The sequence below is a fragment of the Aspergillus pseudodeflectus genome (genome assembly GCF_044049435.1).
Source record: "Aspergillus pseudodeflectus strain CBS 756.74 chromosome Unknown BJX68scaffold_12, whole genome shotgun sequence".
NCBI classification, from domain to species: domain Eukaryota; kingdom Fungi; phylum Ascomycota; class Eurotiomycetes; order Eurotiales; family Aspergillaceae; genus Aspergillus; species Aspergillus pseudodeflectus.
In genome coordinates this window covers 457,013-484,560 of record NW_027263788.1, presented here as the reverse complement: position 1 = coordinate 484,560, position 27,548 = coordinate 457,013, and the positions used below count along the sequence as shown (strand labels likewise).

Sequence of the window (27,548 nt, the reverse complement as noted above, 5' to 3'; positions counted from 1 at the left end):
TTTGCTCTACTTTTTTTGAGGGGCGAATCACGGACGCCACTAGACTGTTTCCAGCCTGGTCTGGACTCAGGCACGAAGGCAAACATTGAATGTATTGACATTTTGAGGCCTGCAGAGGTCAATTGAATTGCACGGGATTCAGGAGCATTTCAGAGTGGCCTGGTCATCCGGACGCGGCTTGATCATTCCAATGTCGAGATAAAAGTCGACTCCTGATCATTCAGGCTCTTCGTCATGAGTATCTTACCATACCGTACTACGATGGTCTATAGTAAATGACATATATTACCGTATATTTATGATACAATACACTGATTAGATACGGTAAGCTGCGATCCTCTGTGGTGCCACTTCGGTCTTGACTTTTCTGTTCCTTTTTCTCGACTTCCATCTCACCTCACCTCGCTCCTCGGACGGTCCACGCTCCTTTTCTGCATCATTTTTATTTCTCGTTCTCACCTTCGCATCCCTACGGGTTGCCCCATCGTCCCTCCGCCAATAATCCGCCCTAATTGACTGCGTACCTTGATCCTTGACTCCTCCGCTTACTCCCGCCCGCGATCCCCTGATTGTGGTGGTGGCCCACCTCAGGTCCAACTCCGATCACTGTCAGCTTGCTGATCCTTCGGTCTATAAATTTGCCTCCTTCTCCTCCTCGACTTGACTACTCCGAACTTTGGTATCGGCTTCTCGACAGCCTTGTTCTCGCTCTGAAGTCTCATTCCTTTTTATCTTGAGAGCTGAGACCGATGCTTCCGACCCATCATTAGCCACACCTTATTGATTGCGCGATACCTAGCACCAACTCGTCTGCGCGACTCACAATGGCTACAAACACGACTTTGGTCTATGACCTTCCTCCTCTCCCCGCGTACACGCTGGTTCTGCGCCCTCCCCTTGTTGCCGGGATTCCGGACAACATCCTCGCCCTGATTCTTCCTGTTGTCGCATACTGGACGGTGTCTATGTTTTTCCATCTTATAGATGTCTACGGTCTCTTTGCCGATTACCGTCTACATACGCCCGCCGAAGTTCTGACACGAAACCGTGTAACCCGCTGGGATGTTGTAAAGGATGTTGTCTTGCAGCACGTGGTTCAGACAATTGCAGGTCTTATCATGGCGTACTTCGACGGCCAGGAATATATCGGACGAGAGGAATACGACGTGGCTGTGTGGGCGCGCCGTATTCGCTTTTCCCAGAAGGCGTTGCCTTACCTACTCGCTGTCGTTGGCTTGGACGCATCAGGTGTAGCGGCCAACCTATCTCAGAATGGACACAAGATGCTCGCCGGGGCTATTGCAGGTGGAAAATACCCTGGCATCACCCAGTCTGTCATCTCATCGACCGGCACTGAGACAGTGGCGCCTGCTTTTACTGCTTGGGAGATGGCTTTGGCCAACTTTATTTACTGGTATTTCGTCCCTGGACTGCAGTTGCTCTGGGGCATTTGCGTGGTAGATACTTGGCAGTACTTCCTTCACCGCGCGATGCATATGAACAAATGGCTTTATGGTAAGTTCTGGATACCCGCTTTCTGAATATAACTGGTGCTAATTCTATGGTTTAGTGAAGTTCCACTCACGCCATCACCGCCTCTATGTCCCATATGCCTTCGGTGCTCTCTACAACCACCCAGTGGAAGGGTTCCTCCTTGATACTGCCGGTACTGGCATTGGTTTCTTGACATCCGGAATGACCCATCGTCAGAGCATGTGGTTTTTCACTCTATGTACCATCAAGACAGTCGATGATCACTGTGGCTATGCTTTTCCCTGGGATCCCTTCCAGCATCTCACATCTAACAACGCCGCCTACCACGATATTCACCATCAAAGTTGGGGTATCAAGACGAACTTTTCCCAGCCATTCTTTATCTTCTGGGACCGACTTTTCGACACCCAGTGGAAGGGGGAGGTGAAGCTGCGATACGAGCGTTCCCGGGAGGCTGCTGAGAAGCAGATTGGCGGAGGAGCACAGCAAGAGTCCGATGCTGACACCGATGTGGCGTCTGAGAAGCCCGCCCAGGATGCCGCAGTCGTCTCATCAGAGGATTCCGCAGAACGAATAACGCGGAGCCGTCTCCGCAAGAAGACAGCTAACCTGTCTCCGAGCGTTGATTCGCTGAAAGGCGTGAATCACGGCGTGGCTAGCAGTGTCCTATAGACACCTTCTCAGGGCCAGACTAGCGATCTAGCTCGCTTTTCTTACTTCCCCCCTTTTTTTTCGCTTCATTCCTGACCCCGTCAATACAGCCTTTGGAGCTGCAGGTCGTCTCTAGGTGATGTGGGTTCTTTTCTTGGTCTCGCGCCACAATACTGTGTATTAATAATTGGGTTTCACGGCTGCCTATGCTTTGTACAATGATGTTTCAATTATTCTTCTGTCAAATACTTATAATTAGGCCAAGTTTGCTTGGGTGTGGGTATGAAAATCACGATTCATTCATTCCTTTATCTCAATCATGTCTTGACTTCTACTATGTGAAATGCAACCTCAATGCAATGTTGGGAAGGTCATGCAATCTATTAAGCGATTGAGCCATAGGTTTGAAAGAGCAATGTTCCTTATCGTCCGATACATCATACGGTTGTGTACCGCGTCGAAGTCAGCATCAAATAACATTTGTCGACTGCCATATTGAATCTGAGGGTTCACGTCCTAGGATAATAAATTAGCAATCTCTCAGGAGAAGACTCCATGCGGTATCCCTACGGTCCAACTTACTCCGCTCTATGACCGCTTCATCGTCTTCATCAGTAGTATAGACTTCTTCTCGCTCGGGAATAATAGCAATGTATGATTCGGCCCGTTCAGAAGCGGTCCTTGAACCAAGCCCATCTTGCTCATCAAGCAGATCCCCTATTTGCGAAATCAGCTTGTCCATGGGACTACCCTTTTTCCCTCTCTTGAGAATTGGGTCCCAGTCAACGCCATGCCTTGGTGGCGTTCGCAGTCGGGAGATGATCGTGTCCCTGGAGTCGTATTCGTTCTTTGCTCCCGTTCCCATGTGGAGAAAAGTAGGGTAATCATTCTTTCTTGGTGACAGGGGTGAGATGATGTAAGGTTGGGCCAAGGCAGAAGCGCTTTGGGGAGAGATGAGGGATGGATTTCGAAGGTCCATGTAGGACTCGATGATTTCCAAGAGGATGTCCTGTTGTCTCTCTTCTTCGTTTTCGGGATTATTTGCAAACGCGGCTTCTTCTGGACTCATGAATAAGTCATCGGACAATGAGAATCCCGTTGTGTGGCTCGCATTCTCGGTTTCGTGTAGATCTATGGGCTGACTATGATTTTGGGAGAATTGACCCATCTCCTGTGGGCTGATTGCTTTCTCTTCCGGCGGAGGTGCCTCTTGGATCATGCAAAAGTCGACTGTTATTGAGCTTACGGGTCGACAGTCAGGGCTATCAGCATCATCATCAAGGGATCTGGTCCGTGGCTGAGAAAGATATTCATGTTTGTCCTTGAGATTCCCACGTAGGTGTCCGGTTTTGATACGATGTGCTTCCTTTCGGGCCCGTTTCAACTCGAAAGCGATCTTTGAACTGGACATGATGATCTCCTGTTGCTGTCCTTTGTCATACGTCCTGATGATTGTGTCGGTGACGCGGCGTAACTTTGGGGCTCGGTAGTTACATGTCGTTCTTATTCGGCTGAGGACTGTTGCGCGAAGATACTGTACACACTTTTGATCCATGAGTATCCGAGCCATCATACATGCTTCACACTTATTGGCCTGGTATGGGACGGGGTTCTTGGGACAAATGGTATCTCCAGACGAAGACGGAGAGCACCACATACCCGCAAGTGACCGTAGTGTGCATATCACGTCGTCAAGGTATGGCTTTGGAGGCTCCCAGGTGTATTCAGTGAGACTGTCCAAGTGTCCTTTGACTTCGCGCTTGATCATCCGGATAAAATGGCTAATAATGTACTTGTTAAGGCCCTTGTGGACGCTGCATAGGGCTGCAGTGCTAAAGAAGGCAGGGGTGGGGATGAGGTGGATACCGATTTTTGCACGCAGGCTTGGAGGCAGCGACCTGATAGCAGTATGAGTACGTTCAACGTAGGTTTTGGCATTTTGGGTGAAGATACTTTGCGGAGTGTCTGTTTGGAGGGCTTCAATTAGCAGTTTTATCTCGGTCTCGCTGAGTTCAGGTATCGACACGGGATACTTCTGTTTTGTTCGACCTGGCATTCTGTGGGGATTTCGTGTCAGTTGTGTCACGGTGGTATTAGCATTTTGTAGTATATAATACGCGTTTTGAAGATGATCTGCATCATTCTGGGGGTGGGGCGCGGGGGGATGAGCTCTGCTTATATATGTATCTAAATGCCCTGTTTTAGGAAGCCACACTAGGTCATTGTGCACGGCATATTTCTTTGTGATTTAGCATCATATGGAGCATGACAACGAATGATAATCAAAGGAGATCTCTTTAGGCAGTATTGAATCTTCAAAGGCAGATGGACTGGGAGATGTGCTGAAGGAAAGAGGAAGACACGACCAGGTCTTTGTGGTGCGGGTGCGGCTTTCCTGTTGGTTGGGGCAGGACAAAGGCAAACTGCGCAGAGTCACGCGAACCACTGTCAAACTTCATCTCATTTCTAGGCTCCAGTCCAACCCAACGTTCTGTTTCTCAACACCTCCGTCTAGTCATCATGCCCGCCAAGTTTCTCCCTCCACAATCCAGTACAACGCCAGCTACCCCGCTTCCTTATACGGCGTCACCATGGAAGCTAATGTGGGAGGACATACTCCTCGTCTTACGAAGCCTTTGGGCAGTACTGAACGTCATTTTGCCTCTCACGCCTTACAACTCCGGTGATCTGGATGAACTGTACCCGTCGCCACGCAATATAGCCAACCTGGCATTTCAGCTTGTTATCAGCTTGCTCCAAGTCATCTTCCTGATCTCGATACCCATCCTCGTTATCTGTATGGCGCCTACTTTATGGACTTGCGTCTACATAGGTGGTTTCATACTTGCCAATAGGGCTCTGTGCGACTTACTCGTGAATCGAGGATCCACCGTGCTGGTGTCCCGGTTTCCAGAACACGAGTCCCCCGAGCATAGAGGTGAGCATTGGGTATTCATTAACGGGGTAGCTTGTGGGTAAGCGCGAACCACGCCAGGGGTGCTTGGACAGCAGCTAACATTCGCCCCCACAGGCAGACATGGCTTCAGTCGAACATCGACCGTCTGGGCATTACTTTCGGCAGAAGAGTCTATGGTGCTCATAACCCTACGTATGGTTTACTTCGGGACTATGTGTGACACGAGCTTAAGGAACTGACAAAGATACTCTAGGGCCGGACTTGTGTTTGACCTTCTTCAGTGCCTTCTCCAGAGGGATTTCTCTTACGCAACGCAGGATGTCAGGGATGCCTACGTTCATTTAAGAGCTGCGTTAGTGGATCCCGAAAACAAAAAGGTGGTCCTGATACTACACAGCCAAGGAGGGATCGAAGGCGGACTAATAGTGGACTGGCTACTGGACGAGATACCTCAAGGTCTGCTCCGCAAGCTTGAGATTTACACATTCGGAAACGCCGCCAATCACTTCAACAACCCGTACAGAAATCTTCCTGCTGGGAAAAAGAACAGTCAGTGCTCAAATGTTCGAAACACAAGACTCCACGAACCTGACAATACTATCTTACACATCGAGCATTACGCCAATTCAAGAGAGTTTGTGAGTGTATTGGGTGTTCTGAACTTCGCCAACATAGTGAATCGGTACATGGGTCAGGTGTTCGTCCGTCCTGGGACTGGCCACATGTTTAACCAACATTACATGGATACTATGTTTACCCTGGGGGCAGACGGTAAAGTTCTCGACACGAATGAATTCATGGATATGGAAATCGACGTTCCAGATTCTGGCTCGGAAGGCTCAAGTGCCTCTACGCGGCGCGCAAGAGTTGCTAATCTCAGTCGTTTGTGGCTGTATAGAAATGGTGGATCCCCAGATTGCTGAGATATAGAACGTTGTCTTACCCCATTCAGGTATAGGTACGATTTATTTCTACTGATCCATCCTTTAACGTTCTGAAATGAGACCATCCTTGAAGCATGACCACGGATTTTATCAAGATCACTGCAATTGCTGCTTCCTGGGCCCCTCAAGCTTACCCTCCAGCTGACCGTCCCACCACTCTTTCCACTTCACAAGCTTCTCCTCCGTTCTTGCCTCTTCAGCTGCAAACACTACAGCATGAGCCCGCACAATGTTTTTCAATGAACAACCCACAAACTGCATTTGAGCTTTCTCGACTTCCCATTCATGGTTGACGACTGCATCCACAGCATCAATAAACGCCCTCGCCAACCCATGGTCACCTCCACCATGCGCTTGCTCTTCCTCCGGGGGTATCTTAGGCACCTCAATGACACTTTTCTGGCGTGTCTCAAACGAATAAATCATGATTGTCTTGGTGTCATATGTGATCTCACCGTGGGTTCCATAGATACGTCCTCGGCGATCAGTCCTCTCTGCGGTATGCGCAACCATATGAAATGTAGCTGTCCTCCCTCCAACACTACCGCTCGAGAGCGCATTTTCATTCCAGGTAAGGGTGACGACTTGGTCATCGCATACGTTATTGTCGCATTCCCAGACACACCGACCATACCATGGGCGAGAGGCTACCTCTTCTGAAGTGCACGATGAGGAGTCATAGTTCTCGCGTAGGCAATCTAGAAGTTGCTCTCCAGCTGCAGTAGGGCCAATATTATAGAACTCTTCTATATCTTGGGAGACAATCTTGACAGGCCATCCGCGCTTTCCCTTTGCAAGATGCTGATCACGATATATCCGCACAGCACTGTAGATACAGTCTTTCTCTATCGGGCAGGAAAGACAATTGGTCGCTGTCCCAGCGGCCGGAGGTTTTCGGCCACGCTGGAACTGAGTAAGATGACCCGATGAAGATATTGTTCGCAGCGCATCTGCACCATCATCATCTTGTTCAAGCAACCAGAGTATAAAGTCCAGATCATGGCACGACTTCGTAAGCAACGACCCATCACCACCGGGCGTAGCTCTCCTCCAATTCCCACGCACATAACTATGCGCAAAATGCCAGAACCCAACAGGCTCCGTATGCTCAATCGATACCACATCACCAATGACCTTCTCTTCCCGAATCAGTCGCCGCAAAAGCAGATTGTGTGGACTATACCGAAGCACATGACCAATAGAGAAGATTGAGGCTGCGTCTTTCCTGGCCGCATAAACACTTAAGCAATCCGTCACAGACAGAGCAAGCGGTTTCTCGCACAAAACATGGATGTCCTGTAAACCGGCTTCGGCAATAGCAGTTAAGATCTCAATGTGTGTTTCGTCCAGCGTGCAGATGAGGAGGCCGTCTACTCCTTCGTTTTCGACTTCATCAGCATATCGTACACCGGACAAAAGTCGTCTATCCTTCTCGAAGTCAATCCATTCACACCAACCCGCGAACTCTTGCCCATGCTTTGGCTTCCCAAAATCAGCACCACCCCAAATATATCGCTGCCCGAAAAGCTGCCGCTTGTAAGGGTCTGGCTCTGCGACGGCGTAGACGGAGGCTTTGGGTGATGCGGTGATTGCGCGGGCGTAGGCATTTCCTCGTGATCCGGCTCCAATTATAAGAAGCTTGAGTTGTTTCATTATCATGAGTGGCTCTGATAGTGGGGTTTGCCGTGATGGGATTATAAGGGTAGGTGAGTATAAGTGGGTGGTGAACAGAGTGTGATAATCGTGGTTTCTATAAGAGGATTCGACCTCGATCAGAAGTCTTTATAGAAACCATGACAATGCAGTTGGTTGCCTAACGGAAAGCGTTTGGGGCTACAGTACACTTCAATTATGGTGCCTGTTCAAATTGACTCATGACATAGTAGTCGGAATGTTACCTATTCCTTCATAACCTTGAATACGAGTGGCTAGGTTGAGGGTGCACCATGACAGACGGACTCTCAACTAAAGGCAATCAATACATCATACGGAGTAATTAGCTGAACTCAGAGTTCGAATCTATATACTGTATAAGTGGTATAGCTAATCGCTGAAATAAAGGCACCTATGACCGCACAGCTTGCTTGGCACCGCCAGCCCTAACTTCCTTCTCAAGAACCTCCAGGGTAGCAGCATACCTCGACTTCATCTCCTTCGAATTCTCCAACTTCATTGCAACCCTCTCCACCTTTCCAGATCTCGTAATCTTCCCATCAGAACCCTTTGCAATCTCATTCATAAACCAGCGCCCCTCTCTATGCGCCACAAGCGTCCACGCCGAACCCTCTCTGCCTGCTCTTGCCGTTCGACCAACGCGATGTACGTAGGTCGTCAAGCTAGCGGGGACATCGTAGTTTACGACGTGGGTTAAAGACGCAAGATCCAATCCGCGTGAGGCACGGTCTGTGGCGATGATGATTGAGAGCTTGCCGCGGCGGTATGCGGCGAGGGTTTTGCGGGAGGCGGAGGATTTGTTGGATTTGATGATTGTGCCGATTTCGTTGGAGAGATGGGGGTTGAGGAGGGCAAGGAGGCGGGAAAGACGGGAGGCGGATTCGGAGGATTTGGTGAAGATTAGAACGGTGGGCTTGTTGGGGGTTGTTAAGGGTTCGGTGGGTTCTGGGGAGGGTTTCGAGCCTGAGTCGGATTCAGAGTCAGAGCTGCTGTCTGATGATTCTGAGTCTGAGTCTGACGATGAGCTTGCTGAAGAGCTGGTATCGGAGTCAGAATCAGAGTCCGAGGAGCCATCTGAAGACGTGGACTCGTCCGAGGAGGTGTCGTCTGAGCTTGTGTCATCAGAGCTTGTTTCGTCTGAGCTAGTCTCATCTGACTCGATTGCGGTTCGTCGTTTTGTGCGCTTGGAAGAAGTACCAGGCACAGCAATCTTGATTTCGGAAAGGAGTAGCTGTAAGAGGTATAGTGGTTTCTGCGCTCCATCACCGACTGCGACAGAATACTCCTTCAATGTAGTCGGCAAGGTAAACTTGTCGTCTGAGCGTGTGAGCACCCCAACCTCGTCGTCTCTCGTCACGTCTTGCTCCGCAGCGCCGACAACGACCAATTGAGGATTCGACAGCCTGAGCGAATTCAATTTTGAGATATCTCGGGTCATGGTAGCGCTCAGAATGACCTTCCGCGGCTCTGATGTTTGTAAAGGGAGATTGAGGCCTGCTAGGAACTTTCCGCTTGAACCAAAAGCCTCGGGAGCCTTGCGGGCATCGAGAGAAGTCATGACAACGTCGACCCACTCCTGGAAGCTCTCATTGAGCAACCTATCTGCCTCATCGATCACGAGCCACTGCAGATGTTTCAACGTAAAGCCCTTTGTATAACGGATATGGTCCACCAGACGACCGGGTGTGCATATAAGGATATCAACATTAGGCTCTGCCCTATGAATATAGCCTGGTAACGTCTCGCCAAAATCGGCTGTGGTAGAAATGTAATCTTGTAGGCTGAATTCGGTCCAATCCTCCCCTGTCAGCTTGGCTTGTTGTCTTAATCTGACGCTCTCGGGACTGTAGACCTGGTCGACGCGCATCAAAGAGCGCTGTTCGTCTTTGATCGCGACATTTCCAACAGCGGATCCGACGCGCAGACCAGATCCTGCTGTGCAAAGTTCACAGGCTTCTCTGGCTTGTTTGACCAGCTCTCTGGTGGGGACAACTATGAGCCCTCTAAGCCTGGGAGCTGGACTTGGCTCTAGTTCCGTGACAAGAGGGAGAACGTAGGACAGGGTCTTTCCGGATCCGGTAGCTGCTGAGACACATAGATCCCCAGAGTGGCTTCCGGTGCCCTTGAGAAGAAGCGGAATGACGGCCGACTGCACAGCAAAGGCTTCCTTATATCCGTTGTTTTCGAGCACACCAAGTAGTTTGGGTTCAATTCCAAGCTCTGAGAACTTGGTCCTGGTCTCAGCTGAGGTCCTCAACGGGTTAGCAAGCCATTCTGGGAGCGAAGAATATGTTGGCTTCACTTCCTGCTCGAGAACTGGTTCTGGTTGGGGTATAGGCTCCAGTCCTTTTGCTATGACCGGTTCAGCGGTATTCAGATCTTGCTCCAGTGTCTCCTCTTTTCCGTCTCCTTTGGCACTTGCAGCCTCTTTCACTTTCGCAGACCTCTCAAACTTCGACAGAATCCCAGCAAATTTGTTCTTGGTCTGGCGTGTGTCGTTTTCTCCCGCTTCTGTCGGGATTGACGCTTTCGATTTCTTGTGCTTCTTTCCCTTAGCATCCTTTTCAATGTCCCTTTGACCCTCCTGCGGCTCGGTCTCGTTTAGTGAATTTGCAGATTCTTCATTCGCGCCACTATCATCTTCTGAGGATTTTCGCTTCTCCTTCTTCGATTTACTCTTCTTTTGTTTGGCACCAGTGGCCGCTTCTGCTGTCTCTTCTTTGTTGATGGTAGCCGAAATAGTACCCTTCTTCTTGGTCGACTTTTTGTCGGCATCACTATCGGGGCTCGTCTTCGACCGCTTGTCTTTCTTCTTCTCTCTGATTGGAACGGGAGTAGATGTGTCATCCTGATCTTTTCTGGACTTCTTCGATGGGGTGGAGGAAGCGACAGTGGTGCCATCGAGGTCTCGTTTGCGCTTATGTGATTTCTTTTCGCTCGTGGGGGTAGCGGTATGTTTCATTGCAGCATCTCTCTTGGCTGGGTGATCACCGGCCATGACGAGGTATTTCTGGCGCAAATTCCGGCGAATCCGCTAAATGACTATTGGAATCTTGAATCGCAAAAAAAAGCTTCACAATAATTTTAGCGGGGAGAAATATTTGGCAAAAAGCACACCGCTCGAGCTACCGCCGCGGTCTGGACTCTTCCAGATCGGCCAGCGCGACAAGCGTGTCTCCTTTTGTAACAAGCATTCTTGCCCTCGGATATTGCTGCATGCAAGATGGGCAGCAACTTATTCCTGGGCGCGCTCTATATGGCTGACCTGCTGGTTCGAGTGCGCATATAACAAGGTAGCTAGCCGTCAACATGCCCTACAACATTGCGTAAGTGCTCCGGAGATATGCCGAGGTGTGTCTGCTAAGTTATACCGTCCCTTTAGTATGGTCAGTGACTTCTTCTTCCCCCAACCAGGTTCGTCATACCCTCAAGAAGTTCATGACAAACTTACTGAACTTTACAGGGGGAGTCGAAAGTCACATATACCAGTTGTCTACCGTAAGTATGCCAATTGCATTTGGGTCAGCGGATAATGATTGTATTCCAGAAGCTTATCGACCGGGGGCACAAAGTCATTATCATAACCCACGCCTATAAGGGTCGCACAGGTGTCCGGTACCTCACAAATGGGCTCAAAGTCTACCATGTGCCGTTTCTGGTCATTTACCGGGAGACGACAATGCCTACAGTGTTCTCATTCTTCCCTATCTTTCGAAACATCGTCATCCGGGAGCAGATCCAGATCGTTCATGGACACCAGAGCCTGAGCAGTTTCTGCCACGAAGCCATTTTGCACGCCCGAACCATGGGCCTGAGAACGGTCTTTACTGACCATTCATTGTTCGGATTCGCCGACGCCGGGTCCATTTTGACCAACAAACTTCTGAAATTCACACTGAGTGATGTCGACCACGTTATCTGCGTCAGTCATACATGGTAAGCCTGCGCACCTAGTGACTAGAGGAGACCATATTAATATGCGCTCAGCAAAGAGAACACGGTCCTTCGAGCATCTTTGGACCCACTCATGGTGTCTGTCATTCCAAATGCTGTTGTAGCAGAGAACTTTAGACCTTTACACGCCACAAACCGCACAAATGATAGATCTGGTGCGACACCCCAGATACAGCCCACTCCGAGGCCGATTGGCCCGAACGACATCATCACCATTGTCGTCATATCACGCCTGTTCTACAACAAGGGCACAGATCTTCTGATAGCTGCCATCCCAAGAATTCTTGCGTCCCATCCCAATGTACGGTTCATCATCGCGGGCTCAGGGCCCAAGGCCATCGACTTAGAGCAGATGTTGGAACGAAATGTCCTTCAAGACAAAGTTGAGATGATCGGTGCTATCCGCCATGAGGAGGTTCGAGACGTAATGGTCAGAGGGCACATCTATCTCCACCCCAGTTTGACGGAGGCATTTGGAACGGTCATTGTTGAGGCTGCTAGTTGCGGGCTGTACGTGGTGTGCACTCGAGTTGGAGGCATTCCCGAAGTACTTCCCCAGCACATGACGACTTTTGCCAAACCCGAGGAGGACGACATAGTACTGGCTACGAGCAAAGCCATTAGCGCACTGCGGTCCAACAAGGTGCGGACCGAGCGATTCCACGACCAGGTGAAAGTGATGTATTCATGGACCGATGTTGCACGTCGAACCGAGCGTGTATACAAGGGCATTTCAGGAGATATCAGTCCACAAGAATTCTATGGATACTACCCAGGGGAGATCCAAGAAGCTGGCAGCGATCGAATTCGCAACTTTAGCCTCATTGACCGCTTAAAGCGGTATTATGGCTGTGGAGTCTGGGCCGGAAAGCTATTCTGTCTCTGCGTTGTGATTGACTTTCTGCTCTACACGTTTCTAGAAATGTGGTTCCCTCGGGCCAACATTGATATCGCCCGAAGCTGGCCAAAGAAACTGAACGAGGCGAACAACATCAAACCCGAACGAGAGCGTCTCGGGTCGACGGCTTGATTGATTTTCGTACTATACACTCTTGTCACTTTTGTCACGGTCCGGTCATGATACCCCATTTTAATCCATTAGAGCTATTGTACACTGATGCTAAATACCACGAATTTCATGAAAAAAAAACCTATGCTACCCAAAGAATCCCTTAGGGACGAGAATCCTCAGCATGGCTTCCACTTGCGGCAGTGGGCTTTTGCGACAGCCTCGGATCGGTCCGAAGCGGTGCGTCAAGGCCTCTTCCAGGGTTCTTTCTCTTATGCTGCCCATCATGGCGGATCTCAGTGCTCGTCTGTCCAGAACCAGGGTGTCCAAATCCCTTGTACACATCCTTCGACGTCGCGCCCATAAGAGTCTGCTCAGCAGTTGTCTTAACAGACTCCTTCCCGTGGCTTCGCTCAACATTGGGGTTCAGCGCCTGCTCCCCGGGGTGGTCGATGGGGTTTGGCTTGAAGGAGCTGCTGGCGGGTGCGGTGCCCGGAGGGTGGGTTTCCATTGAGAATTCGGGCTTGTAGTCGTAGGGGGAGGCTTTTACGCCGGGGGCGTGCTAGGAATTGTCAGGAATGCCCGGAGATGGATAGATAGTCTTGAGATTTGAGGCGAGAAGATTCGTACCTTGTCCGGCGGGAGGGGGCCATGAGGTTGAGTGTTTGGGGCAGTTGGCTTGACGCCAGGCTTAAAGAAGCCTTCTGGCTGGTTGGGGACGTTGCTGAGCTCGCTCATTGTGAATGTGTTTCTTGGTGAATCGTATATGTGGTCTCAAGATCGTACAGCGTATGAGACTATGTCTGTAGAATGGTAGATATTCCGCTCTATGGAAAGCAATCTATCAGCTGTTTTATACGTCCTCCAACCACCGGAACCCTAACTCGTCCCAATTGGGTATGACGTCAAAGTCGCCATGGTTGACTTCATGATCGTATCATGCAACGTGCTACTGCAGAGGACAAAGCGGAAGCTCTGGGAAGACATTGCTGGGCATGACTTCAGCTGGTCCGTTTGAACCTAGGCTTGGGGTGACGTCAAATTGCGTATGTTTCTCGAGTCTTACTCTGGGGAGCTGGAGCAAAGATGGCCTGTGGATGGTCCGATATGGAGATGCTGATCGCGGCAGATAGGTAAGGCCATTGGGTACTATAAACAATTGAAGACTGAAATGCAGGCTATAGGCACGGATATTAGAACAAATCAAGCAAACTATCTAGGTATCTTCGCAGCAGAACAAGACAGAAGCCAACCCCAGCGCCAAACAATGTATTAAAAAACAGGTGATGCCATAGAATCACCAGAGCCGGTATGAGCAACTCCCATCTGATGTTGTCACAATCAATCAGTTAAATCACCTCATAACCGGTGGTCTCCCCTCTTTATTCCACTTCACTCTGCTTTGAATCCATTCGACAGCTTCCTGCACTCCGGATCCCATGAGCGCACTGATTGGTAGCACCCGACTATCGCGGACAACACCGCCTGTTTCACCCTCGAAGACCTTCCTCACGAAGCCCTCTTTGATACGGACGACTTCAACCGAATCCTCCCGGTCCTGCTTGTTCGCAAGCACGAGGATGGGCACGCCTGAGACGTCCGAATGCCGCAGGACGGACTCTAGCACCTGTCGACACTCGTCCAGTCGACCGAAATCGCTACCGGGCGCGTTGATGCCGGCCAGTTGTTCGGTGAATGAGTTCTCTGCAACGTCATTATCAACGTCTGCTTCTTCTTCCACCCCCGCCTCCGCCGTCTTTTCCGCTGACGCTAACCCCGCAGCCGAGGGTTTCCGAGTGTTATTCGCAGACGATGCAGTAGAGATAGACGGAAGCCGTGTGATATCCGGATTCTGGCCAACATCGGTACTATCCACGACGAAGACGATCGCGTGACAGCTAGAGTAGTAGCTCTGCCATAGGTTGCGCATGGAGATCTGCCCGCCGACGTCCCATATCTTCAGGTACATATCCGGTAGAGAGATTGTGCTGACATTCTGTCCGACGGTGGGAACTGTTTTACCGGGATTTGGCGCGGGTGTTCCATCTGCTCGGGACTGGTAGAGGGCTTTTATCTGCGAGAGGAGCGTAGTCTTGCCTGCGTTGTCGAGGCCGAGGAGGAGGACGGAGTATTCTATACGACGTCGCACATTAGTTCTGGCACTTCAAGCGGCGCAGACATTCCATGCGACTTACCCTCTTTGCTGGTGGCGTACATATACAGGGACTTTGCCAGATGGTACATCTTGTAGTATGGCAGCGGTGGGCGCAACTAGGCCAGTCCGCTGTCCGGCGGCTCCAACGGCGCAGCCTCAGTGTAGGGGTTATAACGGGTGTGAAGAGGGGTATGGCGAGAGAATCATGGCAGGAATAATGCCATTTCTTTTCTTATCTTGTTCTGGACACCTCGTTGTATCGCCAGCGAATGTCTTCAATGCCGCCCGAGCCACCTCAGGCCAACGCGTCAGCCTTATCCAAATCAGGATGGTAGGGCCTGGGGCTCAAACACGCCAAGCCCCAAGCCCTAGCTTCCTAAAGTAGAAGCACCCCGCAGAGCCCGGGCCTCGGAATTATTGATTACGACAAGTGACTTCATGCAGGGTCATCATTTATTATTTCGGCGTTGAGATGAAGAAGGCTCCGGAGCGCCATGTCAACATCCAAACGTACTTTTGATGAAGCAAGATTGCCTAGTATACTAGCCTGAAAAAGCAAATCTACAAAGGGCTCTTCATGATTCGAGGATGATGAGGTGATGTCGTGGTGGCCTCCAATGACGATCCGGCTGTATCGCGGGTTTGCTGCAAGCTTCCCACTCTGTGATCCGGACTCCAACCAGACCCATGTTCTAGTTCTCCCCCCCAACTGCCTGTCGAGATATCGCGCCCCATCCTGTGGTTGAGGCACTGATTTTAAGTGTATTTTCAAGGTTGTGAGAGGCTTCCATGTTTTGTCAGCAGTCTCCATTTTCATCGGCCGCCGTTTGCGGAACTGGGCCCTCCCACATCCGCCTCACGCCAACCCCAAACCTTCGTCTCCCTGTCTGTCGAGGCCATAGTCTATTTCTTTCCAATGTAACAGGTCCCTAATGGCCGCGCGGTTACTATTCCTTCTTCCGAAGGTAGTACCGGTTTCTGATCGTTGACGTTGCCTCTGGATCTTCTAAGCAAATCCTCTCGGCGCAATAGAGTATGCCCCGCGCAGACCGGGCTGCCGGGGGTGTGCTCACTTATAAGCCTCCCATGGAGATTGACACCATTATCATCGGTATGTCGCCATAGCTGCCAGGTGTTCGCCCTGCGGCTACCCACAGATTATCTTCTCCCCTCGCCAATGGCCATCCTTATTGACCTCAGGGCTCTTCAGGCAACGGGCCGTCTTCCATGATCCTGTCCTACATCCTTCATGGCAATCTCCCATATTATTCGTCTCAGCACCCGCATCCCGATCCCTTACTTCATGCGAAGCTCAGGGGTGCGCCGGCTCTTCTTGGGGCCGACGTGGATGCTTTGACGGAGCATTTCGCCGCGTCTCGTCTGTCGTATTCCACTCAGGCTCTACCTGTAAACGTGCTATTAGACACATTGGTCCGACCCAGTGTCGACGTTGAGGAATTGCAGAGTGTCACGAACATTGAATGGCGACATGAGCCTCAAAAAGCCGTCCGTCATCGGGTTCTTGGGAATGCACCACGGCCCGGTGGGCAATGGACCGAGAATCCCATGCCAGCGAGCTGGGAAATCCAGACGCTGAGCTACGCCTCGATGCTCTCCTTGCCAGGGTATTCATTCGCGGACCATTACCGCAAAATCACGGGCAAAGACCTTCCCGCATACACTCGGCCCAGCAGAGAGCAAACCGCGGAGTACTTTCGAGTGTATCCTGAAGCGGTGGGTATCGATGACGCCTTTTGCTCGGGGGAAGACGTCTCAGGCATCGTCAGAACCGAGCAAGGGTTTTTCCTCCGATCGCACAACATTCACTGCAAGCATCTCGTCCTAGCCAGTGGCATCTTTTCCGAAGTCTTGCAGCCTCGACCACTCCTAGAACCTCTCACATTGCTTCAACCGATTCCCGAGACACCATTTCTTGTCATTGGATCCGGATTCTCCGCGGCGGACGTGATCATCTCTGCGCCAACCAACCAGAAAATCATCCACATCTTCAAATGGGATCCTGAGAATCGACCCTCGCCATTACGCGGTTGTCATCAACATGCGTATCCAGAGTATGCCGGTGTTTACCGGCTGATGAAACGTGCAACTGTAGTTGCACAGTCGAGGATTACGAAACAACGGCTAAAACCCCTGCGCACGAGCTCCTCCCCTTTTCTCGAAAGTCGATCCTGGGCCGATGTTTATGAAGGGTTCCCGAATACCGAGATAATCGATGTACAGGTGCAGCAGGAAGGGGCTATTGTGACCATGCGCCGTCCGGATGGGACCACTTTTTCCAGGAATGTACGCGGTATGGTCTACGCCACCGGTCGGCGAGGCAGTCTGAGCTACCTAGACCAGAGCCTCTTGCATGAGGTCATCGGCTGCGACGACAGAACCGCAGCAGACACTACAATATCTGGACAAACACTGAGAGGCAAAGCTATTGATAACGTCGAGGTTGCCAAGGACGTCTTCATTATCGGCAGCTTGACAGGGGATTCTCTCATTCGGTTTGCATACGGAAGCTGTGTCCAGGCAGCTGGCAAGCTGATCAACGCGCTTACTGGGGAGCATATTAATGCCGGAACCATTTCAGCCCCTCACTCCAAGCCCGAATTATGCATAGGAGTGATGCATGGTATCGAAGGGCACGATGTCTATCCTATTAATGGCCAACCACGAGAATTTGAAGACGATACAATAACGCCGCCAATACCTGTGAGCAATTCATCCAAAGGAATGTGGACTTGGCTGATGGGCATTTGGAGGTGGACTGAGGTATAAACGCTTTTGGAGGTACACTGCATGTCTGCGCTGTATAGATGTAAGTTAGATCTGATCCATTTGTGTATATTTGGGTGTGCGTTCGAGCATCATTAGCAAGTTTGTCGATAGCCTAATAGGAACTGTATATCAATAAGCGAAGTATATCTGGCGTTGAGTCGTCTTCGATTTGCTACTTTTGTTCAGCCCATGATTTGCAGCTGGTCCTCTGGGGGCCAGCGGGTCTGAGCGAAGCTGAGGCACCGCTTGATGCTTTGAAGATATTTGCGCGTAATTTCGTCACTTAGAATATGGGCTTGCTGATCACCCTGGTGCAACTTTTCTCGTGCTGAACGCTCGTGGATACCAACCATGGTAACACCAATGGGCCACGCACTGCGATCTGTTAGTTAACATGACAGGTACGAAATTCTGAGGGTGTCACTTACGATTTTCCGATACTCAGACGAAGGTAGGCATTGCCAGCATCCATGTACTTCCGCTGCTGGGCCTTGTGGACGATTTCCACAATGTGCTCAAGCACGCTGTTGTCGACATCAGCCTTTTCGAACTTGCGAAACAGCGGTGTCATGTTCTCCCGCGACTGCACCAAGGCGTTATAAGCTTGTCGTCCCTGAAGACTCTGCTTCACCGATACATCTCGCTTGGCCAGCGCAAGCTCCCATTCGAAAAGCACCATGTTGAAATACGACGCCAGCTGGCGGAACAGGAACTGGCGACCCTCAGCGTCCTTTGGAACTTTTGTTGGAATCTTCATTTCCACCTCAGGAACAGGCTCCAGCGTTGTTGGGATCGGCCCATCAGACATCTTCTTAACCTCGAGTGAGCGCTCGAGTAGCTTCTTGTACCGCCGTAGACGACTGTTGTGAGTCTCTCCGAATAGGCGAATAGGTTCTCCCAGCTCCCTCAACTTCTCCGTAAGCTCTTCTTCGCTGATATCTTCCCCTTCACCTTCCTTCTCTGGCGTTTCTGTCTCACTCGGTGTGCGTGGCACCTCAGGCAAACCGATGCGTTTGCGTCGCTCTTGCTCCTTAGCAGCTTCCTCCTCTTCTCTCTTCTTTCGTGACTCCTCCGCAAGCCGTCGTTTTTTCTCTTCTCGTTCCAAGCGTCGCTCTGCCTCTTCTTCTTCCAGCTTGCGCTTGTGAGCCATGCGCTCTTCGCGCTCTTTCTTTATACGGGCCTGCTCCTCATTGTAGGCAGCTATTCGGGCGGCTTCCTCGTCTGCGCGGCGAAGATACTTTTTCCCTTGGGGTTTTGATGAACCATTTGCGTCTGAGCCGGAGCTGGAGGTCGTTGGTCCTTTCGCCTTGGCGATTTCTTTTGACATTAACGCGGCGAAATCCATTGTGATCGGTCGCTGCCGGTGTGTCTAGCTGTTGAATGAGAATAGAAGGCCAGATTCTCGGCTTGTAAAGGTGTGTAAGAGATGTATGATTGGAGCTAAGGCGGAAGCGTGGGTTCAGAGGTGTGACGTTGGAAGGTGAAATTGCTGCTTCTTCCGGCGGTCGAGCTCTCGTGATCTTAACGACATCAAACACTTCTCTAGGCGCATCAGTGCTTCACAACTCACCGCATTCTCGGCAATGAACTTTACTCAGTACATCTTCTCATAAGACAATAGTCATAACCGCGCTTTTTCCTTGAGAAACCGTCATACCGCGACGCGCTGAGCTCCGAAACCATGGCTGCCCGCGACGCACCCAAACCCAAAATCGACCGACAATCAACAACACCATTCCACCTCAAGCTCTTCTACCGCTCCCAATCCTTCCATAACCTCGCCGACTTCTCAATTCAACACTCCTCATCCTCACATGGCGGCGCCCTCAGCGGCCCCAACGCTATTCGAACGCGCTCCCCTCCCCCGCCAGCACCACTTCCACCGCACCTCCAGATCTACACCTGGCAATCCTGCACCCTGCGCGAGCTCGCACTCCTCTTGACCTCGGCACTTCCCTCGGCGCTTCCCGATCCGCCAATTGGAACCCGTTTATGCTTCCGTCTCATATACCCAGACACCAAGGGCGCAGCGATGATGGGCCCTGACGCGCGAGGCAGATACCTCAGCAAGGATCTAGGCAGTGTGGTGATTGGGCCCCGCGAGAGCCCCTACCGAGACGGTAAAGACGAGGAGGAAGGGTCAAAGAATGGTGCGCCGGTTCCGCGGACGGGACCTTTCAGGATGCAGGGGAACGACGCGGAGAAGACATTGCAAGAGGCGCGATTTGTGATTGGGGATTATGTCGACTGTGCCATTTTGCCGCCATTAGAGGATGGATCTGTTGCGCCGCCATTGACGGGTGGGAGGGGTCCAATCTCTGGGGGTGGTATGAGGGCTTTCCGGGATAATGGGTTCGGTCCTGGTGGTGGTGGACGAGGAAGAGGCGGTTGGAGAGGCGGTGGCGATCGAATCCCTGCTGGAGATTGGAGGCGTGGTGAACGACTTCCAGAGGGTGGAAGTGGAAGGGGAGGAGGACCTGGTAGGAGGGGATGGGCGCCGTATTGATTCGATCTATGTTTTGTTGGTCTGGCCGCTTCTACGGGAATTGTGTACAAGTAACATGGAGTTTTATGTGAAGGGGGATACCCTGAATAAAAAGGCAAGGCCGTTTGTATCATTTGGGAAAAGCAATCCAGCTCTTACTGAATAATTGGAGAGAAGTGCATATAGCGTATAATCGAACAAGCTTCAAGCGGTATATTCAAATAATAGTTACAACGTCCAGCGACAGAACCGTTTCGGCCTGAGAACCTCAACACCCCTTTCTCATTCGGCTTCTTCCCTCTCGTCTACCACTCAGCAATGGTATCACCCCTTCTCTTCCCGCGGAGCTCATATTTGCCCTATAATCAATCAGTCAACCATTTCCACACTCACACCTCCATATCATTTATCAGGCCAGCATTCTCCTGGTAAACAACTTACATCGGTCTTGTAAGCAACATAGCCCAATGAAACAGGGATCAGGACCATGTAGAGGAGCGAGTGCCAGGCATTGCGGGGCGTCCAGCGGAAGTACTTGTAGCGGTTTGCGTTGACCTCTATCCAAAACAATTTCCATTAGCATTCCGTTATTCCGGTTCGTTGCGCAGCAGTATAGTCTCCGTCACTCCCGCTCAATTGCAGGACATGGACATCGGCTCGACATCGGATGGATCTCGGGGTGCGGTACCGTAGTATTTCTGAAGGGCCGGGTCAAGGATGAGGGCTGTGGTGGTGAGCAGTTAGCAAGGGGTGTCAATCGGGGTCTCATGAGCTCTTACACTTGCTAGGACCGGCCATGGTTGCGGTTGTTTTTTTTCGGCGTCTAGCTTGCTCAAGAGCGATGCGATGCTTTCGTGACGATGAGAACGAAGTTGGTAGTCACGTGCTCTGCGGCTGAGTCATCATATACTAGAGTGCTGTTTTGGGGGGGTACCAGCAGCTTCAAGGCATTTGGAAGAATACCAGTGGAATATTTGATATGTGTTCTTTATTTACAATCTATCTAAGCCGCAGGCACAGTCTCAGTCGCTGTTGCGGAGACTGAAAGGTCCCAGAGCTTCGATATCAAGTGCCTTGCGGGCTCGGCGCGATCGTGAATCCCACCAGCCTCATTGGATTCTGCGGAGAACCTCCACAAGCGAGAGGAAATCTGCTGCATGAACCCATTTAGAATTGAAGCAGCCGAATTTTTTTCTCACATATCGCGTGCAAACTGTTGCCTAGAATGCGCAAAACGTTCGAGGGGTCCGCACGAGGTCCAATGACGCAGTCGATCGTTCACAGGTGTTGTTGAGAAATTGCCGAGGACTAAACTTAGTGGTTCAAGCATGAGCAAGTCCTGGACCAGGATCGAGGAGGATAAAGACCCTCCTGGCCCCGTCTCTTGGGCTGACTTACACTTATCTACTCATAACTTTCACCACTGCACAAACACTCCACCATGGCTTCCAAGGATACGAAAGTCACTCTTTACTGGTAACACACTTCATTCCTGCTGACCCGCAAGAACATCTTCTGACTTATGAATACAGGCTTGAGCAATCGCGCTCTCAGCGCGTCCTATGGCTCCTCGAGGAACTCAATGTACCATACGAGGTGAAGACATTCAAGCGCGGAAGGGATATGAAGGCCCCCGCCGAGCTCAAGAAGATTCACCCGCTTGGCAAGTCGCCCGTTATCTCCATCGAGTCTCCCGCGACCTCGGAGCCCATTGTCATTGCGGAATCAGGCATGATTGTTGAATATCTCTGCGATCACTTTGGCGGGGACAAGCTCATCCCTGCGCGCTATGCTGCTGGCAAGGAAGGCCAAATTGGCGGCGAAACTGAAGAGTGGCTGCGCTACCGGTACTACATGCACTTTTCGGAGGGGAGCTTGATGCCGTTCTTGGTATTCAAGCTGGTTACAGACAGTGAGTGGTTTCTCTATCTTTTCCTAGACTGGATATGATTAAGAGGACTAACTCTTGCAGCGATCAAAAACCCACCGGGGGTGCCGTTCTTCATCAAGCCAATCCCCCGTATGGTGGCCAACCAGGTTGAAGAGCAATTCGTCAACCCAAACATCTTCGCTACCTTTGACTTCCTCGAAGACCAACTTAAGACCGCGCCTGCGGGTGGTCCTTTCTTCTGCGGTAACAGCGTTACCCCCGCTGATATCATGCTGAGCTTTCCCTTGATTGCAGCCAACATAAGGATTCCGCTGAGCGAGAAGTACCCGTTGCTGGCGAAATATGTGCAAAACATCCAGCAGCAGGAGGGATACAAGCGAGCTGTTGAGAAGATCAAGGAAGTGGATGGCAAGTTTGAGGCGTCTCTGTGATTCTAGTGTTTTTCTTACCTTGATGATATTAATCATTGTATATACCAGGATACCAGCGTGTCATATTTAAATACCATGAGTCAGTTTTCTAGATCCCTGGCCAGGGTAGAAACCTGAAGCCCTAGAAACAACCAGTTCCTGACTGGGGCGGAGAGAGTGCTGTCCCCCGGGTTTTATGCTAATCATGTGGCTTCCTCGGCGGCACTCTATCCGACTCTGACCCCTATCAGTCTTATTTGCTACCTTTTCCGCCATAAACCATCTATCAACTCTCTAATATCAATCATCCATACAGGTACCATCATTCTAATTGTCCACCATGCGGCCTATCATCCCTAATTATCTAGACCAAATGACGCACATCAGGCAATTTACGGACACGGCGCACGCAAGGCTGATTCCAGTTGATGATCGCGCTCCTCGCGGCGCACTTGTGGTGGCGATCCCGTGCTCAAAAGACCATACCAAAGCATAGATCACCACGAAAGCGCCACAATTTTGAGCTGTAAACCCTGGTTTTTCGCTGGGCTCTACGTAATGACAGTATGTACAAAAATAACCAAACCGACAAGACGAGAGGCGTGTTTTTTAACTGTGATCTAGGCAAAGTCGCTAGGTGCTAATTCCTCTTGGCGCAGTTTCGGCCCCATCGCCCCATGCCAGGATGTAGATCCTGAGGAATTGCCTTAACCTCTCTGCTAGGGTGATGCACTCACTGTGGCTTTGCTCCATATATCTATGCATGCGGTGACAAGGCATCCATCGTTGTCCGCAGCGAACCCTTTTCTTACGACAACTAGGCTCTGTGACCGATTGAGGCAAGATGTCGAATCGGCTTTCTCAGGACACTTATGAATTGCCCTTGATTAACGAGGGCGAGACCCGCCCTCAAAGCCCGAATCCGGACAAAAGAGGTCGACTTTACAGATGGTATACTGGGTGGAGGTTTACCCTTTTCCTGGCAGCAGCCGCCTGCATCATCGTCCTCTCGTTTAACCTTGGGTTTTTGCTATGGGCAGTTGCGAGGCATCATGTCGAAGGCGACCGCGGGACCCTGTATGAAGGCGACTGCGATCGAGTGAAACAACTGAGCACAGGGCTACACCTCCTGATCAATATACTTAGCACCACTCTCCTAGCTGCTAGCAACTACACCATGGTAAGCGAAATATTTCCTGTTAGGGGACTCTGCTAACCTATGTAGCAATGCCTGTGTGCTCCCACCAGGAAGGATATTGATAAGGCACATGAACAAGGAAATTGGCTTGATATTGGTGTGCCCAGCGTTCGAAATCTTTTCCACTTATCCAAGCGGCGGTCGATTATGTGGATATGCCTCGCCCTCTCCTCAACTCCTTTGCACCTCATGTGAGCTCTCAGCAAACAGCTTCATTTACACGGCCCTCTCGTCTGATGACTTACACTGTGCTCAGGTATAACTCAACAATCTTTTCGGCTACTGGAGCCTATCCGTACGGTGTATTTGCCGGTCACTACTCTCTTGAAACCAAGAATATAGACGACCTTGTGGTATCCCAACAGAGCGCTGCAGAAGCCGCTGCTTTTGAGAGGCTTTACCAAGCAGCAAAAGACAAAACACTTGAGATAATGGATAACGTCAAGTGCATTAATGCCTACGCAACGACGTATCAATCGAAACACGGCGATTTACTGCTCATTACAGAGGATGTAAATACGACCAACCACTACGACTCGATTGGCATCCAGGAGGTATATGACCCCTTTATTTCAGCCAGCCCATACAGCTGGATTTGTCCGTCGAATCGGTATAACTGCCCCAGCTTGATACCCGACATCAAGTCTCGGGCGGAGAACAACAACTGGACTGTTGTTGTGGACCAAAAGTGGTTGCCGGTTCCAGAACCAGCCCATAGTCGGCGTGTGGACTTCTGTCTCAGCGTGAAGTTGCGCGAGACCTGCAAGCTGCAGTATTCGCTGCCGCTGACGATCAGTGTTATCGTCGTCAATGCTTTTAAACTAACTATCATCTGCTGTATAATCATCAGCATGGCGGAATGGCCTATCCTGACTACTGGTGACGCCATCGCCTCCTTTCTGCGCCAACCCGACAAATATACCCTCGGCCAGTGCTTGGTGCCCAGATGGGGCTTGAAGAAAGCTCCTCATCGACTCAGAGACTCAACTACGGATGGCATGGCTAGGCCGAATTACGACTCTCGGGCATACTCGGAGAAACAAAGGAGGAAAGCATACGCGGTCTCTGGCCGTGTATGGGTGATGCTTTTCCTTTCGTACGTACCCTTTGCTCTGCGAGACATGTGACTCACAATCTACAATAGCTGGATAATTTCAATCGGCTTTTGCGCGATCCTTTTGATGTACGCCAATTCGAAGGACGGCAAAGAGATATGGGACGCTGCATTTGGCTCTATAAGCCCGCAAGCCCTGATCAAAGCCGACAAGTGGCCATCCTCTTTGATTGGCAATACCATTATTGCTAATATACCACAACTTGTATTTTCATTATTATACTTCGCCTTCAACAGTGTCTTAACGAGCATGGCTCTTGCCACAGAATGGAGCAGATATGCTCTCTCACGAAAGGGGGTCCGCGTCTCCTGGAACCCCCAATCCGCCCAGCGGAGCGACTATTTCCTCTCGCTACCATACCGCTACGCTATTCCACTCATGACATGCTCTGCAATCCTCCACTGGCTCATTTCCCAAAGCCTATTCCTTGTGGGCGTCGAGGCGTACACAGACATCAACCAGGAATGGGTCAGGGATCCGGAGTCTGACCTGAATATGTGTGGATACAACCCCGTGGCCATTGTTATTGCAATCGTCATCGGTGTGGTTATGTTTGCCTGTCTGATATGGATATGCACCCGACGTCTTCCGTCAGCGATGGTCGTTGCCGGGAGCTGCAGTTTGGTGATTGCGGCAGCGTGCCATCCAAAGTATGACCCCAATCTGCATGAGGACGGCCAGAAGTTGCAGCCCGAGGAGGAAATGGAGTTTCTACCTGTCAAGTGGGGGTCTGTGCCGGTTTCGGGTGATATAGGGCATTGCACGTTTACTTCTGATGAGCTCGATATGCCTGAGCCTGGTCAGATGTATCGATGATCCGGCCTCGCAATACATTCATATTTGTAAATCACGTTTCCAGCGTGAATTGCCCAATCGATCGGTTCCTGTTACGTGCACATCGAGTGCTCAGCAAGCGACCTGCTACACTCTGATTAAAAGCAGTGGCCCCTGAACCAGATATCTGGGAGAGCAGCTAAATCCGAACAGGCTCCTTCCCCTCGGGAACAACCAGATGGCCCTCCCTAACCAACGAATTCTTGCAAGGCCTCTGCGCAAGCCAATCCTCCAGATTCGCCAACGTCGTCGCCGCAATCTCTGTCAATGCCTCGCGCGTGAAGAACGCCTGGTGCCCACACACAAGCGCATTCGGGAACGTCATCAACCGCATCAGCGTATCATCATGGATGATCTCCTGCGAGTGGTCATTGTAAAACCACGCCCCTTCCTCCTCATACACATCGAGCGCCAACCCACCCAACTGTCCCGACTTGAGCGCCTCAATCGCCGCCTTGGTATCAACCAGCGACCCGCGCGACGTATTCACCAACAACGCTCCACGCTTCATCTTCCCCAGGTTCTCCGTGGAGATAATATGCTTCGTCCCCCGGGTCAACGGACAATGCAACGAAACAATATCCGCCTCCTTCAGCAATGTATCCAAATCCACAAACTCCCCTCCATACCCATCGCGAAACTCCTCAGGACTCAATCCGGGCTTTGGATCCGACGCAATCAACCGACACCCAAAACCCCGGACAATCTTCGCAAGCGCAAGCCCAATCCGTCCCACGCCAATAATCCCCACCGTCTTCCCATAAAGCGTGATGCCCAGAAACCCCTCGAGATTAAAATTCCCCTCCCGCACCCGATTATATGCCCGGTGGATATTCCGATTCAGCGTCTGCAGCAGCGCAATCGTGAATTCCGCGACAGCCTCGGGCGAATACGAGGGGACGTTCGCGACGAAGAGGCCCAGTTCCTCGGCGACGGGGAGGTCGACGTTGTTGAACCCCGCGCAGCGGAGGAGGATCGCGCGGACGCCGATGCTGCGTAAAGTGCGGAGGACGGGGGCGTCGAGCGTGTCGTTCACAAAGGCGCAGACTGCGGTGCTGCCCTGGGCGAGGGGCACGGTTTCGAGCGAGAGCGGGAACGGGTGGTAGGTTATGCTGCAGAGGTCTGCGTGGTCGGAGGCGAGGACCAAGTCGAGGTATGTCCTGTCGTAGGACTTTGCGCTGTAGACGGCGAGCTTGAGGGTCATTTTTGTTGCTGGATATCCCGCCTACCTTGATAGAGGTAGAGATAGACTTGGACGTTTCGATATTAATGGAAAGTACAACTCCAACCAGAGTTTTTACAGATGATTAAAGCTACAGAAACGTAGGTTGTAGATTGCGGGGTCGGGATGGGCGATGGGCTGATGGTTGCAGGATGCCAAGGGTACTTTTATGGTGTTGTTTATACTTCATGACGTCTTCTACTTTCCTGATATAGGGTCGCGCCGCAGTCTATAACTTGGCGATCAAATCAACAACCATGAAAAGAGATTTAGGCTGAAATCTGCCTTGATTCCGAAGTCTTGGCTCTGTTTATTAGAGTTGTGTAAGATAGAAAGATGCTCAATGTTGTGTAGGTTGATGGTTGAACAAACTAATATATTGTGCAATATCAGCAGTGTGGCTACTGTACAATATGCTACCATATCATTGGATATTCAACAATGCTTCCAATAATGATCGTATATATTCCTTCAATTATCGTAGCTATTAGTTCTGTCGCACAGGTGGAATTGTAAACAGCAACTAATGATTTTTGCTTTGCCGTGTCAAGGGCATACGTGGTAGTCGAGTCAGGTTGTTGAGCCTCGTATTCGACATTGAAGCGCATGGTCAAGGGATGAATGGAGTCTGGATGGAAAGATTCACCTGTTTCAGAGACTCTGGATCAAGCGACGTGTGGTACGACACGTCCTATCCTCCAGCTCGGCCTCGTATCTGTGTCGGACAAATGATGTGAGACCCATGCACCTGGGACATGCTCCATCAATGATCCGCGATGCGGTGTAATATGCAGATAACGCATAGACG

The 27,548-nt window shown here is 50.9% G+C and overlaps 15 protein-coding genes across 15 annotated transcripts; 7 read left to right on the top strand and 8 right to left on the bottom strand.

Annotated features, from left to right (window-relative positions):
- The first annotated feature begins 422 nt into the window (after nucleotides 1-422).
- sur2 (sphingosine hydroxylase) lies at nucleotides 423-2,420 on the top strand. Its single transcript, XM_071049092.1, has 2 exons — nucleotides 423-1,515; nucleotides 1,571-2,420. Exons 1-2 carry the CDS (start codon nucleotides 825-827, stop codon nucleotides 2,164-2,166), a joined length of 1,287 nt encoding a protein of 428 aa, XP_070901283.1. The 5' UTR covers nucleotides 423-824; the 3' UTR covers nucleotides 2,167-2,420.
- A 157-nt stretch (nucleotides 2,421-2,577) lies between these two features.
- BJX68DRAFT_39370 (uncharacterized protein) lies at nucleotides 2,578-4,463 on the bottom strand. Its single transcript, XM_071049093.1, has 3 exons — nucleotides 4,263-4,463; nucleotides 2,728-4,202; nucleotides 2,578-2,661 (listed from the first exon to the last, which is right to left on the bottom strand). The coding sequence occupies exons 2-3, from the start codon at nucleotides 4,199-4,201 to the stop codon at nucleotides 2,615-2,617; spliced, it is 1,521 nt and encodes a 506-aa protein (XP_070901282.1). The 5' UTR covers nucleotide 4,202; nucleotides 4,263-4,463; the 3' UTR covers nucleotides 2,578-2,614.
- A 202-nt stretch (nucleotides 4,464-4,665) lies between these two features.
- Nucleotides 4,666-5,985, top strand: BJX68DRAFT_264861 (uncharacterized protein; the record flags this gene model as incomplete). Its single annotated transcript, XM_071045078.1, has 3 exons — nucleotides 4,666-5,120; nucleotides 5,177-5,254; nucleotides 5,316-5,985. 3 exons carry the CDS (start codon nucleotides 4,666-4,668, stop codon nucleotides 5,983-5,985), a joined length of 1,203 nt encoding a protein of 400 aa, XP_070901281.1.
- BJX68DRAFT_39104 (Gfo/Idh/MocA family protein) lies at nucleotides 5,826-7,945 on the bottom strand. The gene has a single exon (XM_071049091.1). It carries the CDS (start codon nucleotides 7,663-7,665, stop codon nucleotides 6,103-6,105), a length of 1,563 nt encoding a protein of 520 aa, XP_070901280.1. The 5' UTR covers nucleotides 7,666-7,945; the 3' UTR covers nucleotides 5,826-6,102.
- A 60-nt stretch (nucleotides 7,946-8,005) lies between these two features.
- Nucleotides 8,006-10,727, bottom strand: BJX68DRAFT_232825 (putative ATP-dependent RNA helicase DBP6). Its single transcript, XM_071039552.1, has one exon. It carries the CDS (start codon nucleotides 10,676-10,678, stop codon nucleotides 8,072-8,074), a length of 2,607 nt encoding a protein of 868 aa, XP_070901279.1. The 5' UTR covers nucleotides 10,679-10,727; the 3' UTR covers nucleotides 8,006-8,071.
- A 144-nt stretch (nucleotides 10,728-10,871) lies between these two features.
- BJX68DRAFT_39080 (phosphatidylinositol N-acetylglucosaminyltransferase subunit A/GPI3) lies at nucleotides 10,872-12,735 on the top strand. Its single transcript, XM_071049089.1, has 5 exons — nucleotides 10,872-11,006; nucleotides 11,063-11,094; nucleotides 11,144-11,178; nucleotides 11,228-11,616; nucleotides 11,668-12,735. Exons 1-5 carry the CDS (start codon nucleotides 10,990-10,992, stop codon nucleotides 12,662-12,664), a joined length of 1,470 nt encoding a protein of 489 aa, XP_070901278.1. The 5' UTR covers nucleotides 10,872-10,989; the 3' UTR covers nucleotides 12,665-12,735.
- On the bottom strand, nucleotides 12,736-13,447 carry BJX68DRAFT_39089 (uncharacterized protein). The gene is made up of 2 exons (XM_071049090.1): nucleotides 13,274-13,447; nucleotides 12,736-13,205 (listed from the first exon to the last, which is right to left on the bottom strand). The coding sequence occupies exons 1-2, from the start codon at nucleotides 13,379-13,381 to the stop codon at nucleotides 12,807-12,809; spliced, it is 507 nt and encodes a 168-aa protein (XP_070901277.1). The 5' UTR covers nucleotides 13,382-13,447; the 3' UTR covers nucleotides 12,736-12,806.
- Nucleotides 13,448-13,624: 177 nt separating this feature from the next.
- BJX68DRAFT_232819 (ADP-ribosylation factor family protein) lies at nucleotides 13,625-15,079 on the bottom strand. The gene is made up of 2 exons (XM_071039551.1): nucleotides 14,839-15,079; nucleotides 13,625-14,776 (listed from the first exon to the last, which is right to left on the bottom strand). The coding sequence occupies exons 1-2, from the start codon at nucleotides 14,885-14,887 to the stop codon at nucleotides 13,998-14,000; spliced, it is 828 nt and encodes a 275-aa protein (XP_070901276.1). The 5' UTR covers nucleotides 14,888-15,079; the 3' UTR covers nucleotides 13,625-13,997.
- Nucleotides 15,080-15,884: 805 nt separating this feature from the next.
- On the top strand, nucleotides 15,885-17,585 carry BJX68DRAFT_254081 (uncharacterized protein; the record flags this gene model as incomplete). Its single annotated transcript, XM_071042837.1, has 2 exons — nucleotides 15,885-15,909; nucleotides 16,009-17,585. 2 exons carry the CDS (start codon nucleotides 15,885-15,887, stop codon nucleotides 17,583-17,585), a joined length of 1,602 nt encoding a protein of 533 aa, XP_070901275.1.
- Nucleotides 17,586-17,676: 91 nt separating this feature from the next.
- Nucleotides 17,677-19,080, bottom strand: BJX68DRAFT_39055 (mRNA splicing protein PRP18). Its single transcript, XM_071049088.1, has 2 exons — nucleotides 18,014-19,080; nucleotides 17,677-17,960 (listed from the first exon to the last, which is right to left on the bottom strand). The coding sequence occupies exons 1-2, from the start codon at nucleotides 18,928-18,930 to the stop codon at nucleotides 17,768-17,770; spliced, it is 1,110 nt and encodes a 369-aa protein (XP_070901274.1). The 5' UTR covers nucleotides 18,931-19,080; the 3' UTR covers nucleotides 17,677-17,767.
- Nucleotides 19,081-19,266: 186 nt separating this feature from the next.
- On the top strand, nucleotides 19,267-20,091 carry BJX68DRAFT_264853 (SAP18 family protein; the record flags this gene model as incomplete). Its single annotated transcript, XM_071045077.1, has 1 exon — nucleotides 19,267-20,091. One exon carries the CDS (start codon nucleotides 19,267-19,269, stop codon nucleotides 20,089-20,091), a length of 825 nt encoding a protein of 274 aa, XP_070901273.1.
- Nucleotides 20,092-20,258: 167 nt separating this feature from the next.
- Nucleotides 20,259-20,894, bottom strand: BJX68DRAFT_232814 (uncharacterized protein). The gene is made up of 4 exons (XM_071039550.1): nucleotides 20,850-20,894; nucleotides 20,759-20,794; nucleotides 20,512-20,627; nucleotides 20,259-20,429 (listed from the first exon to the last, which is right to left on the bottom strand). The coding sequence occupies exons 1-4, from the start codon at nucleotides 20,866-20,868 to the stop codon at nucleotides 20,376-20,378; spliced, it is 225 nt and encodes a 74-aa protein (XP_070901272.1). The 5' UTR covers nucleotides 20,869-20,894; the 3' UTR covers nucleotides 20,259-20,375.
- Nucleotides 20,895-21,183: 289 nt separating this feature from the next.
- BJX68DRAFT_232812 (glutathione S-transferase) lies at nucleotides 21,184-22,692 on the top strand. The gene is made up of 3 exons (XM_071039549.1): nucleotides 21,184-21,546; nucleotides 21,603-21,982; nucleotides 22,043-22,692. Exons 1-3 carry the CDS (start codon nucleotides 21,512-21,514, stop codon nucleotides 22,390-22,392), a joined length of 765 nt encoding a protein of 254 aa, XP_070901271.1. The 5' UTR covers nucleotides 21,184-21,511; the 3' UTR covers nucleotides 22,393-22,692.
- A 523-nt stretch (nucleotides 22,693-23,215) lies between these two features.
- BJX68DRAFT_264850 (uncharacterized protein) lies at nucleotides 23,216-25,500 on the top strand (the record flags this gene model as incomplete). The annotated part of the gene is made up of 4 exons (XM_071045076.1): nucleotides 23,216-23,551; nucleotides 23,597-23,760; nucleotides 23,826-24,665; nucleotides 24,714-25,500. 4 exons carry the CDS (start codon nucleotides 23,216-23,218, stop codon nucleotides 25,498-25,500), a joined length of 2,127 nt encoding a protein of 708 aa, XP_070901270.1.
- Nucleotides 25,416-26,852, bottom strand: BJX68DRAFT_39010 (2-hydroxyacid dehydrogenase). The gene has a single exon (XM_071049087.1). The coding sequence runs from the start codon at nucleotides 26,720-26,722 to the stop codon at nucleotides 25,658-25,660; it is 1,065 nt and encodes a 354-aa protein (XP_070901269.1). The 5' UTR covers nucleotides 26,723-26,852; the 3' UTR covers nucleotides 25,416-25,657.
- Between the last annotated feature and the right edge of the window lie 696 nt (nucleotides 26,853-27,548).

What these genes read in the sequence shown, in the direction of transcription:
- sur2 (XM_071049092.1), top strand. Translation starts at nt 825, where the DNA reads ATGGCTACAAACACGACTTTGGTCTATGACCTTCCTCCTCTCCCCGCG. An exon ending in TATGAACAAATGGCTTTATG is followed by an intron (nt 1,516 to 1,570) that starts GTAAGTTCTGGA and finishes TCTATGGTTTAG; the next exon opens with TGAAGTTCCACTCACGCCAT.
- BJX68DRAFT_39370 (XM_071049093.1), bottom strand. Translation starts at nt 4,201, where the DNA reads ATGCCAGGTCGAACAAAACAGAAGTATCCCGTGTCGATACCTGAACTC. An exon ending in TGAAGCGGTCATAGAGCGGA is followed by an intron (nt 2,662 to 2,727) that starts GTAAGTTGGACC and finishes TTATTATCCTAG; the next exon opens with GACGTGAACCCTCAGATTCA.
- BJX68DRAFT_39104 (XM_071049091.1), bottom strand. Translation starts at nt 7,665, where the DNA reads ATGATAATGAAACAACTCAAGCTTCTTATAATTGGAGCCGGATCACGA.
- BJX68DRAFT_232825 (XM_071039552.1), bottom strand. Translation starts at nt 10,678, where the DNA reads ATGGCCGGTGATCACCCAGCCAAGAGAGATGCTGCAATGAAACATACC.
- BJX68DRAFT_39080 (XM_071049089.1), top strand. An exon ending in ACATATACCAGTTGTCTACC is followed by an intron (nt 11,179 to 11,227) that starts GTAAGTATGCCA and finishes ATTGTATTCCAG; the next exon opens with AAGCTTATCGACCGGGGGCA. An exon ending in ATCTGCGTCAGTCATACATG is followed by an intron (nt 11,617 to 11,667) that starts GTAAGCCTGCGC and finishes ATATGCGCTCAG; the next exon opens with CAAAGAGAACACGGTCCTTC.
- BJX68DRAFT_39089 (XM_071049090.1), bottom strand. Translation starts at nt 13,381, where the DNA reads ATGAGCGAGCTCAGCAACGTCCCCAACCAGCCAGAAGGCTTCTTTAAG. An exon ending in GCCCCCTCCCGCCGGACAAG is followed by an intron (nt 13,206 to 13,273) that starts GTACGAATCTTC and finishes GACAATTCCTAG; the next exon opens with CACGCCCCCGGCGTAAAAGC.
- BJX68DRAFT_232819 (XM_071039551.1), bottom strand. Translation starts at nt 14,887, where the DNA reads ATGTACCATCTGGCAAAGTCCCTGTATATGTACGCCACCAGCAAAGAG. An exon ending in GTACGCCACCAGCAAAGAGG is followed by an intron (nt 14,777 to 14,838) that starts GTAAGTCGCATG and finishes GACGTCGTATAG; the next exon opens with AATACTCCGTCCTCCTCCTC.
- BJX68DRAFT_39055 (XM_071049088.1), bottom strand. Translation starts at nt 18,930, where the DNA reads ATGGATTTCGCCGCGTTAATGTCAAAAGAAATCGCCAAGGCGAAAGGA. An exon ending in CGTCTGAGTATCGGAAAATC is followed by an intron (nt 17,961 to 18,013) that starts GTAAGTGACACC and finishes AACAGATCGCAG; the next exon opens with TGCGTGGCCCATTGGTGTTA.
- BJX68DRAFT_232814 (XM_071039550.1), bottom strand. An exon ending in GGCCCTTCAGAAATACTACG is followed by an intron (nt 20,628 to 20,758) that starts GTACCGCACCCC and finishes TGTTTTGGATAG; the next exon opens with AGGTCAACGCAAACCGCTAC. An exon ending in ATGTTGCTTACAAGACCGAT is followed by an intron (nt 20,430 to 20,511) that starts GTAAGTTGTTTA and finishes GATTGATTATAG; the next exon opens with GGCAAATATGAGCTCCGCGG.
- BJX68DRAFT_232812 (XM_071039549.1), top strand. Translation starts at nt 21,512, where the DNA reads ATGGCTTCCAAGGATACGAAAGTCACTCTTTACTG. An exon ending in ACGAAAGTCACTCTTTACTG is followed by an intron (nt 21,547 to 21,602) that starts GTAACACACTTC and finishes TTATGAATACAG; the next exon opens with GCTTGAGCAATCGCGCTCTC. An exon ending in ATTCAAGCTGGTTACAGACA is followed by an intron (nt 21,983 to 22,042) that starts GTGAGTGGTTTC and finishes TAACTCTTGCAG; the next exon opens with CGATCAAAAACCCACCGGGG.
- BJX68DRAFT_39010 (XM_071049087.1), bottom strand. Translation starts at nt 26,722, where the DNA reads ATGACCCTCAAGCTCGCCGTCTACAGCGCAAAGTCCTACGACAGGACA.